Raw genomic sequence first — 19,625 nt, forward strand, 5'->3', positions numbered from 1 at the left:
TACTCTTAAAAATAAGTAAATATTTAAGAGTTTGATACTATTGACTCAAGTGAATTGGTTAAATTATTGCTTTTAGGCATAATATATTTTTATTTTATATTTTTAGTCTGTTTTATTTACACATTTTATAGTAATATTGATTTGATGTGTACGCTTTGATATGTTCAGTTATCTTCAAATATTTTATATTTTAGTAATTTTTAGATAAAAAATAAGTAAATATTTAAGAGTTTGATACTATTGACTCAAGTGAATTGGTTAAATTATTGCTTTTAGGCATAATATATTTTTATTTTATATTTTTAGTCTGTTTTATTTACACATTTTATAGTAATATTGATTTGATGTGTACGCTTTGATATGTTCAGTTATCTTCAAATATTTTATATTTTAGTAATTTTTAGATAAAAATGATTGAGTTTTATGCTTAGGAAATGTAACCAAAATTCATTTAGGAAATGTATTGCATTTAATATTTTTTGTTGGATTTCATGGCATAGTTATATAAGGTGGTAATACTCTTTGTTCAGAATCTGTCAGATGTTAAAATATTCAGTATAGTCTGGTGTGGTGGCACATACCTATACTCCCAGCACGGTTGGAAGCTGAGGCAAGAGATTGCGATTTGGAGCTCAGCTTGGGTATCTTAGCAGTGTAATGAGATGCTATCTCAAAAGAAAAAGTAAAAAAAGATTGGGAGTGTAGATCAATGTGAAGGTTGTATGTTCAGTCCCCAGGACTGCAAACGTAATTTTTTTTTAGTATATGAGGAAAACAGACATTATGGTAAGAATTTATGAAATATGTAAAAACTTATGAATTTCAAAGAGTTGGAATAATTTTTAAAGTAATCTTTCATAAATGTCTAAAGTACCAGTACCACAAACAAAAAAAGAGCTCCTGGAATTGCTAGAAATACCTAGAACATAAAACTGATACTCTCATGTTCCTTAAATCTGAATTGTTTCTCTTTGTGCCAGCTAAATAGCTCTGATTTAGCTATTATTCTTTCCTAAGGATTCTTTTTTTAAATTATTTTATTATTAAATTGAGCATTTCAGAAAATTTGAGGCCAACCAAATGAGAATTAGTAATCTGATTTTGTTTTGCTTATTCCCCATTCCATTTCAGATGTTGACTATTTCTGTTATTGATTTTCTTTGTTAATGTCATCTTATTCAGTCATCTTATCTTTCATCTGTGAGTTAAGAATTGTTTCTTCATCCTAAAAGCAGTTTGCCTCTTTCCCTCTCCAATAACACAGCTTTAATTCACATCCTTATTTTTGCCTAGACAGACATCATCATACTAGACATCATCATACTAGGTGTGAAATGCATGTTCTCTAAACACACTTATATCCACACTTTGTGACCTTTAGGAATATGTACCACTGGATCTGATATTCTTTTCTGACTTCATTTCTCATCACTCCAACTGGGTCAACTCAATTCAAATTACTCAACATTTTCCGTATTTCCTGTTACTTTTATAGGTGTTAGTGCTTGATACAGATTGTCCTTTCCATAAGAATATAAAATGCCTGTGGGACAGGGATTTAGCTCAGTTGTTCTGCCACCTGCCATGCAAGTGCAAGGACCTGAGTTCAATCCCTGATACCAAAAAAACAAAACAAACAAACAAATAATATAAAAATGCCTTCCCTTTTTTCTGCCTAGCTGTAATAATTTTTCACAGATGTTTGTTGTTGCTTCTCTTATAATACCTTTGCTCCTTATAGCATCGTGTGTGTGTGTGTGTGTGTGTGTGTGTGTGTGTGTATGTGTGTGTTGTGGTATTTATATATTTGACAAGTGGTCTTCCATGAGTAACTGTGTTAGGTAATAAGTAAGAATGTCTTCCCAATTGAGAAAGTATCAGCCAAGCATGGTGGCTGGCGCACACCTATAATCCCAGCACTCGGGAGGCTGAGGCAGGAGAATCGCTGTGAATTCGAGACCAGCCTGTGCTACATGTGAGTTCCAAGTCAGTCTCAACTACATAGTGAGACACTGTCTCAAAAAACCAAAATAAATAAATAAATAAGGTATCATCAGCTAGACAGCACAGAGCTTGTACTGATTTTTTTTATCTATATGACTCTACTAATATTTGACCCCTTGAAGACAGGGACTGTTGACCTATTTTTTATTGTCTTTTTAAGGAGCTTAACTCTTAGAAAGGATAACCTTAGTCATTATTTAATTTGGTGGAGTCATTCTACAAATTCGTTTGGGGGGAGCTAGACTGAAAAAATGTAATAGGATCCATGTAAATAAATTTCATAGCAGAAAAGGGATTACTTGATATACAGTATTTTCTAGACTTGCCTCAAAGTTAACCATCATTCACATTATTTTGTTTCTCATACATGCTTTTAAAGGATGATTAAGAAGAAACTTGTGTGAATTGGCTCGTTAAGAGAGTTAGTGGGCAGGACCTGGGGATCTAGCACAGTGGTGGGGAGCTTGAGAGCTTGCCTTGAATGCTGAAGGTCCTGGGTTCTATCCTGAGCACCAAAAAGCAAAAAGGAAAGAAATAAAAAGGTGTTCTTGACCTTCAAGATAATTCATGATGGTCCTACCCAAGAGGCTGGAGGGGTTGTTTGTCATACCTACCACATGGTGCTGACACAAGTACGTAGGTATAGATACAAAAGAATTTACGTATAATCCTTTGGTTAATGGCTATAGCTACTGTTTAAACAATATATTTTATATAAAAAGGAATTAGTATAATCTCCGAAAAATCAATTTAAGGACTAATTTTAATGACATTGTGCCAGTCTTGAGATGCGATTTCAAAGCAGCCAACACTACTTCACTAGTATTTCAAACTGGAACCTTGAGGCTAGTTAGTATTACACTCAGGCCACACTCAGCACTTAACCTGTTCTTACTACCTTGTATTGTAATTATTTATGTATTTGTCTCCCACACTGGATTATGTGCTTCTTGTGGGCAGGGTCTATGTCTTTTTCACCTTTGTATCTTTCATGGCATCTAGCATAGTTCTTTACATGTAATAGTCACTCAGTGTTTGTTAAATAAAGCTATTAGTGTCATTAAAGCAAAGATAGTAATAAAAAAGAAAATTCATAATGTCTGTAGACTTTTTAAATTATTAGGATGAGGTGAGGATTGGGGCTTGATAAGGAAGTTGAAATTGATGAAAAATATATTGGCCAAATTGTTACTGGCCATTGTTTTGTATAATTAGTCAAAATTGTCAAACCTCAAACCTCTCAGTGTGTGTAGCGGGAAAGTTTGGCTGCTTTTATGAATAAATCTTTCCAAATGTGATCTACAATTTACGAGAAACATTTATGCAAGAAAAATTTATATCATGTAGGTTGATATGTTTTAAATAATAAGTGTATGTCCTAACCAACTAAGATTTTTCTTAGGAGCACATGGATGATGTATGCTCTTCTCAACTTCTCACTTCAGTGAGACGCATGGTTTTGACTCTTACCCAGCAAAATGATGAGAGCAAGGAGTTTGTAAAGTTCTTTCATAAACAACTTGGAAGTATATTACAGGTAAGAGTTTATACTGCATCCCTTATCAATATGTACTGTTTCAGGATTTGTATTTTTTTCCCCCATTTTTTGGCATTACACAGTTTATTCAAGTAGATAAATCCATTAAACATGCATTTAAGGGCCTGGGATTTAGCTCAGTGGTGCTGCTGCCTGCCTCACAAGCACAAGGTCCTGAGTTTGATCCCTGATACCAAAAACAAAACAAAACAAACAAGCAAATGGCATTCTTAAAGTTTTTAGATCATTCCTTATTTTTAAAAAAAGATGCTAGGACCTATCTCTCTTCATTTAATTTAATCATCTCTAAGTCCTAACTCTAATAAAACTATATTGGTTGTAGTTTCCTATGAAATGTTGTCTTGTGGGAAAGGGAACAGGAAAAAAATAACCCAAATATATCATGTACAGGTACAAATTCCCAATAAAGAATGTGATCATAATGTATACCTAAAATGTACCAATAAACAATGAATTTTTTTAAAAGTCTCATTTCCTATTTCCATGTTTAAACTGGTTTTAAATGTACTATTATCCTTTTGTCTATCCATTTGTTTTATAATGCTGCACTGAGTGGACTTTGCATCCTGTAATTTTCCATTTTGTTAAAAAGCACACACCTCTAGTCCCAGTACTCAGGAAGCTGAAAAGCTGAGGCAGGAGGATCACCATGAGTTTGAGGCCAGCCTAAACTACATAGCAAGATCCTATCTTCAAAATACCCCCCGAAAAAAAATCAAAGTATAAATGCAGTAATAGCCTCCAAATTGTGCTACCTTTAATAGCATCATTACATCATCATTACATAATTTATAAGGAATATAAAGCATCCATAGTATTGTACATTGTAGAAATCCTTTAAATAGATTCACTGGTAGTATTTGCTGATGGAAAACTGAAAAGTTATTCAAAAAGATATTCTTACAGAAATATCTGAAATATTACAAATGTTTTAAACTTTTAGATGAATGTATTTTTGTTAATTTAACTAGCTAGCTTATTCCTATAGGAAGAAATAAATTATTTTAGAATCTGCTTGAAAGAGAAATTATTTCTTTATAATTCAATTTTTAAAAAAATCAAGATCCGTACAGGCCTTATTTACTTTTGTTTACTATTATCATATTTGTAGGCAAATTTCCAAAGTATTACTTTGGAAATAAAATTTATTTTTAAGTGTAAGAAAATTTGACTGCTTTTTTTTTTCAGGTTTTTACCAAATGGGTGTCCCCAAGAGTTTCTTTCCAGGTCCTTGGTGACCTGAAAAAAGAATTGGACAAGGCACGCACAAAAGGGAGTAAGGACATGGGTTTATTTAAGGTGGAAAATGTGTACTCTACAGGAGGAGAGCCAGGCCAGTAAAGAAGGCTCGTGCCCACCTGGAGGACAAAGGGAAAGGGGCTTTAGTAGCCAGAAAGCCTGCATTGGCCCCTGCCTCATGTAACTCATGAGATGCCTCATGGCATCTCAAAAACTCGCTTGGCTTCATGCCAAATATAGATTGACATATCAAAAAACTTACTTGTCCTCTCACCAATTGTAAATGAAGGATCAGAAACAGTTTTTGGATTGTTCTTTCCTGTATGTAAATAAAGGATTGGGAATAATGTCTTCTGATTGGTCTTGCAAACTGTGCTAGATTCCAATAAAGGATTAGGAATAGCACTTTGCTAATTGGTCCTAGTGCTCAGGAGCCATAATCCTGGAGTCATTTTAGGTCCTGTGCTCTGCATATGTCTTCTTATTTTTTTGGAAACATCTTGATCAGTTAGCTGGATTTCTGTGACTTCTGACACATGTCAGTTGGTTGTCCAGTTTGCCCCAGCGTTAATCCCCTACCCCAACTCCATTCCTCATTTTTCTCAAGGGAATATTCGTGAAGAATAAAATTAAGATACTACCTATTCATTTTTTTTTCCTCAGCTATAAATTACTTCTTGTTGTTTACTGTTTTTTGGCTGAATCTGCTCTGGAACCACTGTCTGCCTTGTCATGATTTTCTTCTGTCTCAGAAAAATGACAACCAATGAGGCTGTTCTAAAGAGACTGGAAAGGAAAGAGGGGTATAGAGTCAGATCAAATTACTGATTCTCTTAAGCAGCAAGTTGCTCTTCTGAAGGAGAAAGCAATCTTGTAGACAACATTGAGAGAGGAGAAAAAACTTCGAGTTGAAAATGCTAAACCAGCGATTTAGTGCAGTGATGCAGTGTCTGCTTGCAAGCAGAAGGTCCTGAGTTCGATCTCCGAAAAATAAAATAAATAGATAAACTGAAGAAAGAAATCGAAGAACTAAAACGAGCTGATTCAGGCAGAAATTCAAAATGGAGTGAAGCAAATACCATGCCCATCTTGAACTCCACTAGAAGCTAATTCTGTGGTTGCTGAAAAAGTATACAGTCTACACCAGTAACTATACTTTCTTACCAAAGAACATATGAAAGGAGAGGGAGAAGAAAAAGTGAAAGAGAACGTGGAAAAAAGAAGGAAAAAAAGTGGCTATCCTCAGGAAGAAGTACTGACTCTAAGCCAATAGACATTTTCCCTCTAGATCATCTAAATACTTGTATCATTAATGCCAAAAAACATCCTGCTGCAAGTTCTTTGTGTGTAGAAGTAATGGGTATTGGATAAACAGCCCAAGAACAGTTGTCAGTAGCCTGGTGAAATAGATTCAGTTAGATTCTAGTCTCCTGCCCAGTATATGGTACAGGCCTGAGAAATCAAAAGAACTAAGAGGAAAGATGCCAGGACCAGTGCTGGTGCAATCAACAAACGCCCTGGCCAGTCCCAGGCACTGACTTTTTTTTTGTACCAGGGATTGAACTCAGGCCCTTGTGCTTACAGGTCAGGCATCAGGGTGGTGGAATCAGTAAGCTAAATCCCCAGCCTTCAGGGACTGACTTATTGGCAGTCATTTGGGGTAAAGGCAAGCTATGTGTAGTTTCTGTGGAAATTAATGTAAACAAGGCTCATAAAGGACAAGACAGCATTCCCGAATTAGGAACAGTACAGACAGAATATATGGTTGTAATTAGAACATTGTCCTAGTTAGAAGGTTTTAGTTGTGGAAGCAGAATTTGGGTGTGAATTACTCTGATCTCCATGCGCATAGGTTTGGGCCAGACTCACTTCTCAGAACAACCTGGTTGTGGGTTAACTCTTTACAGCCTTCTTGGGGTGTAATCAATATGAACAGGTGCAAAACTGGATGGTGGTTCTACTTTGTAACCTGATACCAGCAAAGATGAGGGGAATCCTGTCTCAAGCAGTGGTGATGTGTCCTAGTTCCTCAGAGAAGGTTGAAATCTTGGCTTCTCCTGGACACAAGAGTTATCCGGATGCGTTCCCTGGAGAGCCCGACAAGGAGCTGAGTTCTAAGAAAACGATTTGGGATCAGATCCAGCCTGACCTGCACAGCAGTGATGACTGTGTCTCCACATACAAAGGTGTTCCTTTGAGGTGAAAGGAAAGGGAATATGCAGGACTCAATGACCATGAGTGGAATTAAGATCAAAAGCTGCTGTTATGAAAATAAACACCAGTAAGAGTAAAAGGAATGCATTTTTTTCAGCTTTAATTGAGTTTATTGGTACATTTTAGGGATACAGTACAGTTACATTTATTGTTGGGATCTTGTACCTCTACATGACAAGTCTTGATTCTCATTTTTTCCCCTTGTCCCTGCCCTCCCTTCACCCCCTCCTCCCCTTCCCATCTACAAACACTTTATTTTCATCTTTTGTGTTTTGATTCTCATTTTTTCCCCTTGTCCCTGCCCTCCCTTCACCCCCTCCTCCCCTTCCCATCTACAAACACTTTATTTTCATCTTTTCATTATCTCACATTTTAGGAACGTATTTTTTACTTATACATTAAAAAAAAATTTTTTTTAAAGTTACTGTCTCTTTTCCTTCTGAATCCTATTGGATTTTTCCCCACAGGGTGCTCAGCATATATATGTACTGCTTTCCGTAACTGAACTAGATAATGTCTTTGGGTGGTGGGACACTAAGCATCATGGTTCTTTGCCTGTTTTCTGAATAGCATAGTACATATTTTTCAGGGAAAAAAAGTGGTTTGTAAAAGCTATGTGAAATATAGGAAACTTATTAAAATTTAATGATGCTGTTTTTCAACTTGAATAAAGTTTAGTTTTAAATTTATTCTGAAGAAAAAATTTAAATTAGAATGATTGGCTAATATAAAGGAGGAAACTAAACGTACTCTAAGGTATCAGTAGGATATGAAATATTTTGTATTTTTCTCTCAGCACACTTAAGTATTCTTACTGTTGTATATATCTATCCCATGTATGTACTCTCTAGAATCTTTTGGGGGATTAGGCCCAGGAATTGTATTTTTTTTGTGCCCAGGAATTACATTAAGTAGGAGCTAAATTTATGGATGACCATGTATTATTTCCCTCCCCTTGTGCATACTTTTGAAGCAGGACTAGCAAGATTTCTCCTTAGTAATACAGTAATATTCTTTTGTAATATTAACCTTTCCTTAATAATCTTAGCCATTAGTTTCAAGTTTTTCAATACTTAATATTTTTGTAGTTGAGTATTATAATTTAATCTTTAATCATCTGTTACTGTATCAACAATTGAAGTTTCTGTGACTTCAAAATCATTGTGTTTATCTTCGAATAGGATTCACTGACAAAATTTGCAGGCAGAAAACTGAAAGACTGTGGAGAAGACCTTCTTGTAGAGATATCTGAAGTGTTGTTTAATGAATTGGCTTTCTTTAAGCTCATGCAAGATTTGGATAATAATAGTATAACTGTTAAACAGAGATGCAAAAGGAAAATAGAAGCAACTGGAGTGATACAGTCTTATGCCAAAGAGGTAAATAGCATTCATTCTGTATGTAGGAATACTTACAGTTAGCCTGTAATACTTACAGTTAGCCTGTAATACTTACAGTTAGCCTGTAAATATAGTTCTTGATCATTATTAATAACTATAGTCCTCTTTGATCTCAGTAGTAGTTATTTTTAATGTCAGTTAATCAAATTATAAATCACTACATGTTCTGTAGTACTGAACGTTAAGAGTAACAGTAGTGGCTAATGACCAACAATGGAGGCAGGAATTGATGCTAAATGTACATTGTCACAGATCCATTTCACTTTGCTGTCACTTACTCAAGCCTTCAAAAAGGAGGACTGGAATCCACTCCTTCACCAAGTGTCTGCAATGAGTTGTTGCCAATCCCCATAGAATCTCCAAGAACATATATATCACCTTGAGTTGCTCCAGCCAACAGATATCTTTGTTTATTTGGTTAGGAGTTTAGTTTCACATCTCTGTAGTTTTTGCCTTTCTTCCTTGGAATGTAATCAAATTCAAGCTATCTACTTCATACTTTATATTCTTGACATAAGTTCATTTCAGTCATTGGTAAAAGCTTAAGGAAAATAAAACAGCATAATTATTGAAAAGCAGTCTCCTTACAAACTACTTTAGATCAGTAGTCTCATAAGGGCCCTAAAAGGGATGTAGTATGAGCTAAGACGTGAAAAACAGGAAAGTGAAGATAAAAGAGAACTTGTCATGTGAAAAAAAAATCTATGTGTAATGACTCTAAAACAGGATTGAGCAGTTGGAAAAAAAAGAGATGGATTCAGAAGCACATTAAGTGATGTGGTAATGTTACAGAGAAGTAATTCCCAACCTGTTAGATATGCCACGTTTGTGTCTCAGAACACCAGAGAATGAGGTCGAGGACAAAGGAAGTTAAGAGTGGGAAAAGTTTTATTAAGAGAAAGCTGAGAGGCATGAGGGGTCCTAAAGGTGGGTTGCCACTGAGGCTTTGTCTGGGGGTGTTTTATACATCATATCACAGGTTGCCTTGGGTTGGATTACAATCAACCTGCAGGACTACAAATACAGTTACTTAGTTCATACTGATTTTATAGAAAAATATGGTATGTACCAGGAGTTGATAGCATGAGGATGAGCAAAAGTATTTCTGGAAGGGTAGGAGCAAGAATCAGAGTGTTCTGGCTGTCTGTCTTCATGTTCATTACGTTTTTTCTGTGTGTTTGGCATATTGCTTAGGTTTATTGGCCCAACTTGTGCTAGTTACAGTACAGCTTTGAGTTGTTGTTTATCTGTGGGAGGCTTGCAGGCCTAGCCATTGTGTCTTCATCTTGGGGCCTAATTCTGTCAACTCAGACCAGGACAACAGGCCTGGTTTGCCTCAGTCTCTGTTCTGATTCTTATCTTGGGACAGGTCCCTTTGTAACTGCTTAGCAGTCCCTACCTAACTTAGCTGCCTACAATAGTAAGTATGTAGACAGTGAGGTCACAAAAATATGTAAAGCCAAGTTATGAGGCCTTAGAAACCATAGTAAAGATCTTCTTTCCTTTCCCCCTTTTTTCCCTTTTTCCTTTAAGCATGATGAAAACCCATAGGAAAGATTGAAATAGAGGAATGACATAATCTTTTTATGAGGCCTGACTGGTGATATAAGTAGAACTTGTCTGGTCACTTGATAACTCAAGGGAGAAGTCGGGGAGGGACAGGGGGATAGGAGAGGCACAGACAGAGAGACAGACGAGTCAAGAAAGGAATTTATTCTTGGTTTGGCAAGACCAGAAAGATAGCTAGGAAACAGTCTTCCCCATTGGAGCAGCTCTAGGTTTATACAGGGAGAGGACAAAAGCTGGAAACTGAGAGGTGCAATGCATAGAGTCAGGCTAGAGAATCCTGTAAGCAAAGAAACATACATATGCATGTTGCACTTCTGATTCTGCTGATCCCACCTGCCCCAGAGCTTGTAGAGCAGTTTCCTTCCCAGCATGAGGTAAATCAGGGAAGGAAAAATTAAGAGAACAAGTTAGAAGGTTGGACAAGGTGTGTCTTTCTTTAAATCTCCCAAATTTAAAAGCACTCCTGTTAGAATCTCATGTGCAATTTAAAAGAAATTGTCTGGTTAACATATTACACAGATACTGTAAAGATAGAAGCAGCAAGACCAGTTTTAAAAATTGAAATTGTCCAAGTTAAAAAAAAACTAATGTCTTTTAGATTGGTGTGCAGCAATGGATACATTTTAATAATCCAGACTGGCATTCTTATGGTTTGGATGTGGATAATGATACTAAACAAAGACTGATTCCTAATTCTCTGATTTGGGCATCAAGGTCAATAAACTTATTTACTGCGGCTCGGAATATTAATAAAGGATAGAGTTTGGTAGAAGGAAATGTAAACTTTTTGGTTTTGGCTTTTAAGTTTAAGATGCTTTTTATATATCCAACAAGTCGTCAAGTGGGCAGTGTTACTTTTTGTTTTGACAGTTTAAAAGATTTAAGGAGGAGTTGAATATTGCAGGGGCAGTGCATGGGCCTGTAATTCTAGCATCCCGGAAGCCTAAGGCGGGAGGATAGCAAGGTTAAGCCCAGCCTGGATGATTTAGCAATTTAGTGAGATCCTGCCTCAAAAATCAATTAAAAAGAGGTATGAGGGTGGGGCTGGAGATGTAATGCAATTGGAAGGCCCTGGGTTCAGTCCCATTACAGCAATAGCTAATCAAGATTAAAATAGCTCACTTTACATTTCTAATAAAGCAGTTGGATGATGGTTTAAAAAAAAAAGCAGCACTTGTTAAAGTTTACTGAATTACATAAATGTTTTGCTGAATTCTGTTTAACTGATCTGTTAACAGGCCAAAAGGATTCTTGAAGGAGATCACAGCTCACCTGCTAGAGAGATTGATGATGAAGACAAAGTATGTGTTGATTAATTTGTGCCTATAAATAATGCTTTTGGGACAAAATATGAAATAAGTTTAACAGCTTTTACTTTAGTATTTAAGACCAGAGTATATAATCAAATACCCTTTGTTCTGAAAAATGATTTTCTTTTAAAAACAAAACTTATCAGAGATTTAGTTCATTTACTCCGTGCCTACCCAGCAAGTGCAAGGTCCTGAGTTTGATTCCTGGTACCAAAAATAAATAAACTAGCTGGGCATGATGGCACATGCCTATAATCCAAGTGCTCTGGGAAGATGAGGCAGAAAGATCACAAGTTTGAGCCCTGCGTGGACAGTTTAGCAATTTAGTGAGACCCTGTCTCAAAATGAAAAATTAGAAGAAAGAATGTAGATCAGTGCAAAGGTCCTGGGTTCAGTTGTCAGTACCAAAAATATTTTTAAGGGCCAGGAATATGGCTCATTGGTTCTGCTGCCTGCCTTGCAAGTGCAAGGGCCCAAGTTCGATCTCTGGTACCAAAAAAAAGGGAGCCAAAAAATATTTTTAAAAACTAGACTGCCAGGATCCGGGGATTTAGGTCAGTGGTGCTGCTGCCTGCCTTGAAAGCACAAGGTCCTGAATTCAATCCCCAGTACCAAAAAAAGACTAGACTGCCAAAAATAATTCTTTGTATTTTTCTTACAAAAAGATCATTACTTTTATGAAAGGATTTATTGTATATCATTTTAAAGTACTTTAAGCAACTAGTTACTCCGATTATCTGCTACCAGGATAAAGATGAAACTGAAACAGTTAAGCAGACTCAGACATCTGAGATACGTGGTGCTGAAGGTCCCAAAAGTGTAAGATCTGATGTTTCTGATCAAGAGGAAGATGAAGAAAGTGATGGATGCCCAGTGTCAATTAGTAAGTTTAAGGCTCTATGCCATATTCATTATACCTTAGTTCTTTATAGGCCCCTTATTAAAAACAGTTCAGAAGGATATGAATATAGAATTGAGTGTCAAACTCTGAATTTGAGTTCCAGTATCATTCTGACTAACTTATCTGGCCTGTGCCCCTGATTAAATTACGTAGCCTTTTTGCCCCACAATTTCTAATACTGTATTTACTGATTTGAAGATTTTAGACATGAGAAGTAAAGCACCCGTTATATGATATGCAGTAAATGGTAGCCATTCATTATAAAGCGTAAATGATATGGGCACAATGGTACATGCTTATAGTTCCAGCTGTTCCGGAGGCTGAGGGCGGGAGGTTTGCTTGCTTGCGTTCAGGACTTTGAGAGCAGCCTGGGCAACAGAGGGACCTTGCCTCACAAACAGGTTGAAATTTACTAAAAATTGTGTATCAATCAACTCAGATTTGTCTAAAGCAGAAACTCAGGCTTTAACTAATTATGGAAGTGGAGAAGATGAGAATGAGGATGAAGAAATAGAAGAATTCGAAGAGAGCCCTGCAGATGTCCAGACTTCACTTCAAGCTAACACTGAACCTGTAGAAGAAAATGAACATGATCAGGTATTCCAGTGCAGGGCAGCACACCCCACCAGTCTCATTTCAGCCGCTAAAAGCGAGAGCCTTCTGAAAGATGCCAAAATTTACAGCTTTTCACATTCTCGTTTTTGTCGCGAGCCGCGATGTCGGGGTCCTGCCAGCAGGCCCCAAACCTGAGAGGATTCACCGAGAGTAAACACACTGAGTCATGCTCAGGTTCAAACAGGGTTCTTCTTTATTCTTCTTTTACTTCTACTTCTACTACTACTTCTACTTCTACTTCTTTCTGCCAGATGGCTCTCACACTTATATCAGGCAATAGTATGAAAGTAAAAACAACTTCAAGGATGAAAAACAATCTCAAGGATAACTGTACAAGGCCACAATTATGGCTCCACAGAGTACACATGATTTACAAGAAGCAGGTGTTTTTTCTGGAAAGCGAAACTCAGCTCTACAAAATGGTTATTGTAAATAATGCCATAAGATGGCAGCCGATCACGGCCAATCAGAACTTACAACATAGCAACTCCTTCGCTCAGGGAACTGCAATGCAAGCAGCCAGCTGTCTTGCAGGCAGTCTCCCACAGTTTTCATGAATACACACATGTTTAATATATTAGTGAGAATCTGGAAAGAATTAAGATATATCGTGTACATGTAGTAACTCCCCACGATGAATGTAATCATGTACTGTAACTATAATCCAGTACAAACAAAAATAGAATGAAAATACTAAAACACTGATTTTTTAAATATTTAGTATTGTTTAACTTGAAAATACTTCATCTTCTATTTTATTTTATTTTAACCAGTAAAACTGTAAGATCTTTTCAAAGACATGGGTTTTTAGTCTTTATATTTTTCCCTCATTAATGAAAATAATATGTAACATAAAATCACTTCCATTTCTACCTCCATTTCATTGCATTCCAGAGGCGACCCTTTGTGCAGTTTCTCTTGCTGTGTACCCCTCCATATTTCTGAATAGTGTGTGTCTTTCGGTTAAATCTATATTTATTCAAATATTTAGATTTAACCAAACTAACTATTACTGACTGCTGAGCCAAGTATATATTGTTTATTATTTAGCCTTATACATCTTTCTCCTGAATTTAATAGTTCTTAATTTTTGTATTTTCTTTGAACATATACCCAACTTGGCTGTATCCTCCAGTAGCTGTGTAAACCTCTCAGCAGAATTTTCTCCATGAACTAACTGTCCTCCCCCTTCCTTGGAGCATGTGCCTTCTTGCTCCATTTCAGATTTGGCTATTCTTTACTCTTGCCAGTTAGCTTCCAATAGAAATCCCATTTTGTCTGTTTATATTTCCTTTTCAAATCTCTCTTTCGGGAATATAATCTTTTGTCTTTTGGTTTACTACTTCATTTTGAGGAACCATCCTTTCCTATAACTTTCTGAGAAAAAATGTGTAGATAATTTGGTTGGGTTTGATGGTACTGTGATTGGACCTACTGTGAGACAGGATCTCCCTAAATTGCCCAAGCTGGAATGAAACTTGCAGTTCTTCTGCCTCAGCCTCCTAGAATGCAGGGGTTACAGTCATGCCCCACTCTGCCTAGGTGAAAATTTATTTTCTGACATTATATATTTAAGAAAATCTTGATTCTTCTGTAATGAAAATATTTCCCTTCAGATCTTTGAAAGCACTGCTTCCTGATCTAGTTTCCAGTGTTGCTGTAGAAATCTGCCATGCCTTTCTTAGTTCTTATCCTTTGCGTCTTTTTTTCCCTTCCCTATTCCAAAACCTTTTCCCCTTGGAGTTCTGAAATTTTAAAATAATGTGCATTGTTACAAGTTTCTTTATTTAAACTGCCATTTAAAAATTTCTAAACACCTTTTTCCTTTTTCTGATTGCTTTCTTGTACTGCCATATTCTGTAATGTAAGCAATAGCATGTCTTATCCACATGGAGGCTTTCTTCCAATATCTGCTGAACCTTGGGTATTTATATTAAAGTGATATATCAGACAGCTGAGGGCCAGGGATTTAGCTCAGTGGTTCTGCCACCTGCCTTGCTAGCTCAAGGTCCCAAGTTCAATCCCTGGTACCAAAACAGAAGAAGAAGAAAGCTGATTTGAGCTCTCTTGAGTTCTGTAGGGTATTTGGCTAAAAACAGGTATTCTGGAGTGAAATATGGGAATGTACCATTGTACAGACCTTCCCTAAATGCTACTGATTTCACTGTGATGGTTTACCCCGTTCTGATTTGTGCCTTATTTATTCCACCCTTTCCCCCAAGTGAGACATTACCTGGTTTAGTTTCTATAATATCCCATTTTCTGTTGAGGTTGGGCATGAGAACCTAGATGTCCACATTTTTCTTAAAAACAGTTTTAAATAATTACCATCACCACCCCCTTTTCATCATGAACCCCTTCTCCGCCATCATGCTTCTTCCTTCTTAGAATCTGTTACTTCTAATCGTGAACTGAATCTCAGTTTTTGTAGAGAAAACCCTGCCCAAGATATGTGGCATTGTTTCTTCCTCTCCCAGACATTTCCCTTCCCCACTCACTTAATCTCGACTTTATAGGTGTCTTTTAGTTTTATTTAAGATAGTCGGAGAAAGATAACTTTTTAGATGTGGAATCTTTGATATCCCAGTTCTCTGAGTTGTTTTAAGTTTGTCCAAGAAGAAAAGGAAACCATTTTACATAGCTATCTTGTAAATCCTACCAAAGCCTCCTTGAAACTCTTTTAGAAGATACTTTACATTTTCTTTTTGAAGCTCTCAGGCTAGATATAAACCACACAGTAGTAACCTACTCTTTTATAATAATCACATATTTTAAGGCCTTACTGTTAAAACATCTTTTTCTTTCTAGATTCTACAACATGAACTTGAAAAAACAGCAGAAAGCAAAAAGATCCCTTCAGAACCAGAACACACTAGTAAAGGTAAGAAAATCTAAATAACTGTTTACTTTAAAGATTATCTGAAGTATCCTTTGTGTGTATCAAGCTTAAAAAAGAAAAAAAAGTAAATTCCTAGCTAATGTAATTTTGAAGGAACTTTGGACTTGATGCGTATCTTTCTTCTCCCAGTAAATCTTTTGTAGAAAACATGAGGGCTTTGTTTCTGCAAACAGCAATTTTAAAAGTTGACAAATATTTCCCCATACTGAAAAATTCTACAAAGAGCATGTTTAGATAATAAACAAGGGGGATTTTTTAAATTCCAGGGCCTTACTCCTGAAAATCCTGATTAGAAATCAGGTAAGTTTCAAGAATCTAATTTTTTAAATGTTCCAGAAGGATTAATGAACTAAATTTGACTAAGAAAAATTGGTGATTGCCTTTTCTTTTATGTTTTGATTTTCTGTTGCTGTCATTCATGAGCATTGTCTTTATTTCACTTAATCGAGAGTAAAATTTAACTACTATAATTACACTAATGTTAAGACTTTTTTTTGATGACAGATGACCAAGATAGCTCTCCTGTGAAGCCCAGTTATCTCAATATCTTGGAAAATGAGCAACCTTTAAATAGTGCTGCCCACAAGGACTCGCTTGCTACTGTTGATGCATCTCAGCAGCCTAACCCTTTGCCATTACCTTTAACTGAAATTGCAACCTTAGTGCCTAGACTCAAAGAAGTTAAATCTGCTCAGGAGACTCCTGAAAGCTCATTGGCTGGAAGTCCCGATACAGAATCTCCTGTGTTAGTGAATGACTATGTATGTATCATTTACACTTCCAGATACTTTGCTTTTCATTTCTGTGCATATTTCTTCATTTTCATCATATAAACTAAACCCCACTTTGTGTTTAGGTTTAGAACCTATCAAAACATTTCTCTTTCTTCTAGGTATCTGTGTTTTCAGTTGATTTTTTTCTGAGTAGCTCCAACATGGCTGGTTCCTCTATTCAGCCATATTCAATGATCAGTCACATTTTTTTTTTCTTATTCACACTTGATTTTAAATTTTAAAAGAAGAGTGATAGTGAATTAGGATGACTGTCTCAAAACCTGACGGTCCTTTTTATAGTTTTTTGAGGTTTTTTTTCTTTTGTTTAGTTTTTTTTGGTGTGGGGATAGTACTCAGGACCTTGAGCATGCCACACAGGTTCCGTGCTGCTGAACTACATCCCTGACCCAACCTTTTTATAGTTTTGAGAACCAGAGATAAGTTATACGTGCACCTTTCAGATAGTTGAAGTTCAGATCTGAGGAGGTAATGTTACATGAGTCATCATTAATCTCTTACACTGCTCAGGTTTGACATCTCAGCTGCTTGAGACATATGTTTGGTAAGCCTAAACATTAATATTTGGGATGCAAAATAAGTTTGACAGCAGTAAAGTCCTTACCTCTAAACAGTGGTTACTCAGCCTACTTAAACGTTTCAAACCATCAAGGTAAAGGAGGAGGGTGAGTGTCTATGGGTTTGTTTTGCACAGATTTAGGAATCTAGATGGATAATTTTGTATTAGGAACCCTGCATTTATGATAATAATTAGGTAAGTTTAGTTTTATTGTAGACCTTTGTTTCAGTTCAGTTTATACCAAGCAGGTTAATTTTGTTGTTCCTTGGATTATGTATATTTTATACAGTCTCTTATCAGCAAAAATGAAGAGATTACAAGTACTTTTTAGGACTTTTTAGATCTAAGGAATGTACTTCATTTTTTTAAAAAAATAAAATTTATTTTCTTCTTAAAGATATATTTACAATTATGATTTCATACTTCCTTTGAAAAGGATTTTGTTTCAGAAACACTAGAAGATAGTAACTAACTCTCCTAAGCTGTTTTGTTTGCCACACCACCAGAAAACTTAAGCATTTAAAATTTGAGAAATTACCGGATTTATTCTTATTATCATTTCATCAGTGTGTAGAGTTGCCATAGAACACAATCAGTTGAAATTAACTTGAAGTTAGATGATAGAGTTTCTTGAATTTGGATTTTAGCCAGAGATACCTACTGACTGAAAAAAAGTTTTGTGTAAGAAAGTGCAGTGGTCTAAGTCACGGTCTATGAAGTTTAATCTGGTGTCTGTATATGTTGTTAAGGAAGGCATATTAGGAGTATCCTAATATGAGTATAAGCTCAGCGAGAGGAGATAAGAGAGAATGATTCAAGAAAAAGAAAAACCTAGGGTCTGTAACTCTACCCGCTACTTGTAACTGTACCAGTTACCTGGTAGAAAGGTTATAAAGGTCATAGTTTTAAAAATTGGAAATGAGAACTAGGTCAAGAAAAGAATCAAGTTTAAGAAAAACACAGTTTGATGCTACTACAGAATGAATTACCAAATTTATACCTCACGTTTATAATTGAGTCTCCACAGAACTGAAAAGTTTGTAAATGTTTACTTATATTCTGCCAGGTATATAGCTTAGATATATTTTATAAACTTCAAAAAACAAGAATTGTTTTCTAGCCTTTCTTGTGTAAAATTTTTTTAAATGGGAATAAAAACTACTAGCAGTGTGCTCGCAGCTGCAGACCCTTCTTGAGAACTCTAGATTTCTGATTTGTTTATAAAAGTGTGAACACAGAAGAAAATAAAATATGATAGGATTATTCATATATACTTATGTATGAATCTGCTTTATTTCTTGGCATAACTTAAATCCAGAGATAGAGTGCACCTTTAAAATTAAATATGATTCATCTTACAGGAAGCAGAATCTGGTAACATAAGTCAAAAGTCTGATGAAGAAGACTTTGTGAAAGTTGAAGATTTACCACTTAAACTGACAATATACTCAGAGGTGTGTGACTCTTTAAACCTGTTGTTCTGTATAACAGGTACTGCTGTAATGAAAAATGATTTAAGTTTTAAATTTTTATTCCAAAGGCAGATCTTAGGAGGAAAATGGTAGAAGAGGAACAGAAAAACCATTTATCTGATGAAATATGTGAAATGCAGACTGAAGAATTAGCTGGAAATTCTCAGACATTAAAAGAACCTGGTAAGAGTTACCAATTTTATTTTATATTGAAAATTACTGAATCTTGCATAATTCTATAATTTCTGCTTATTTTTCAAATGTTATACTACTTGGGAAATTTAAGGCTAATATTAGAGTCATTCTGGAAGAATTTTAGTTCTGCTGCTTAATTTATTGATTTACTGATATCAGATCATTTCTTCTATTTTTAAAAGCTTTAATTTTATCAGGGTAATATATAATACACATGCACATGGTTTAAGAAAAAAAAGGTACAAAAGAATTAGTGAAGCCAGACATGATGGCACATCCCTATAATCCCAGCACTCTGAGAGTCTGGGGCAGGAGGATGCAAGTTCAGGCTCAGCCTGGGCAACTTAGAGCCTGTCTCTAGATAGAGCAACAGATAGATAGATAGATAGATAGATAGATAGATAGATCGATCTGTCTTTCCGTCCATCCATCAGGGGATAAAAGCTCAATGCAAATGCTCTGGATGTAGTCTTCACTACTACTAAAAGAAAAGTTAATAATCAACAAAAACCTACTTATTTTCATTATTGGTTTTTAGTTCTTTTGGAGAAAACTATAATTCTGATATTTTGTGATTTTTTTGTAAATATTTGAGACTCAATATTTCCCATCCTCCTTCAATGTGAATTTAGACCTCTCTCTCTCTCTCTCTCTCTCTCTCTCTCTCTCCCTCTCCCTTTCTCTCTCTCTCTCATGTTCATATCACTTGGGTTTTTCTGCTTTTTATCTGTTACTTTAAAAAAACAAATTGTGTGTGTGTGCGTGCGCGCATACATACACACAAACTCTTTCCCATCTTTAGTTACCCTTCCTCTTACTTTCCTTTTTGTAACTATAATAAATTTTATACCCTTTTTTTTGAGACAGGGTCTCACTAGTTGAGACTGAGACTGAGCTGG

General features: G+C 35.8%; 1 protein-coding gene across 16 annotated transcripts in view; it reads left to right on the forward strand.

Annotated features, from left to right (window-relative positions):
• The window catches only part of Pcm1 (pericentriolar material 1), a 107,174-nt gene that overhangs the window by 67,790 nt on the left and 19,759 nt on the right, over positions 1 to 19,625 (forward strand). For all 16 annotated transcript variants that reach the window (XM_010621768.3, XM_010621766.3, XM_010621769.3 and 13 more), the window contains 9 exons: positions 3,407 to 3,541; positions 8,197 to 8,394; positions 11,223 to 11,285; positions 12,042 to 12,177; positions 12,635 to 12,792; positions 15,619 to 15,691; positions 16,214 to 16,470; positions 18,421 to 18,513; positions 18,600 to 18,714. In XM_010621768.3, the coding sequence (XP_010620070.1) occupies positions 3,407 to 3,541; positions 8,197 to 8,394; positions 11,223 to 11,285; positions 12,042 to 12,177; positions 12,635 to 12,792; positions 15,619 to 15,691; positions 16,214 to 16,470; positions 18,421 to 18,513; positions 18,600 to 18,714 (1,228 nt within the window). The remainder of the gene's footprint in view (positions 1 to 3,406; positions 3,542 to 8,196; positions 8,395 to 11,222; positions 11,286 to 12,041; positions 12,178 to 12,634; positions 12,793 to 15,618; positions 15,692 to 16,213; positions 16,471 to 18,420; positions 18,514 to 18,599; positions 18,715 to 19,625) is intronic.

This window comes from Fukomys damarensis, unplaced genomic scaffold (genome assembly GCF_012274545.1).
Source record: "Fukomys damarensis isolate Sample0158 unplaced genomic scaffold, DMR_v1.0_HiC HiC_scaffold_18, whole genome shotgun sequence".
Taxonomy (NCBI): domain Eukaryota; kingdom Metazoa; phylum Chordata; class Mammalia; order Rodentia; family Bathyergidae; genus Fukomys; species Fukomys damarensis.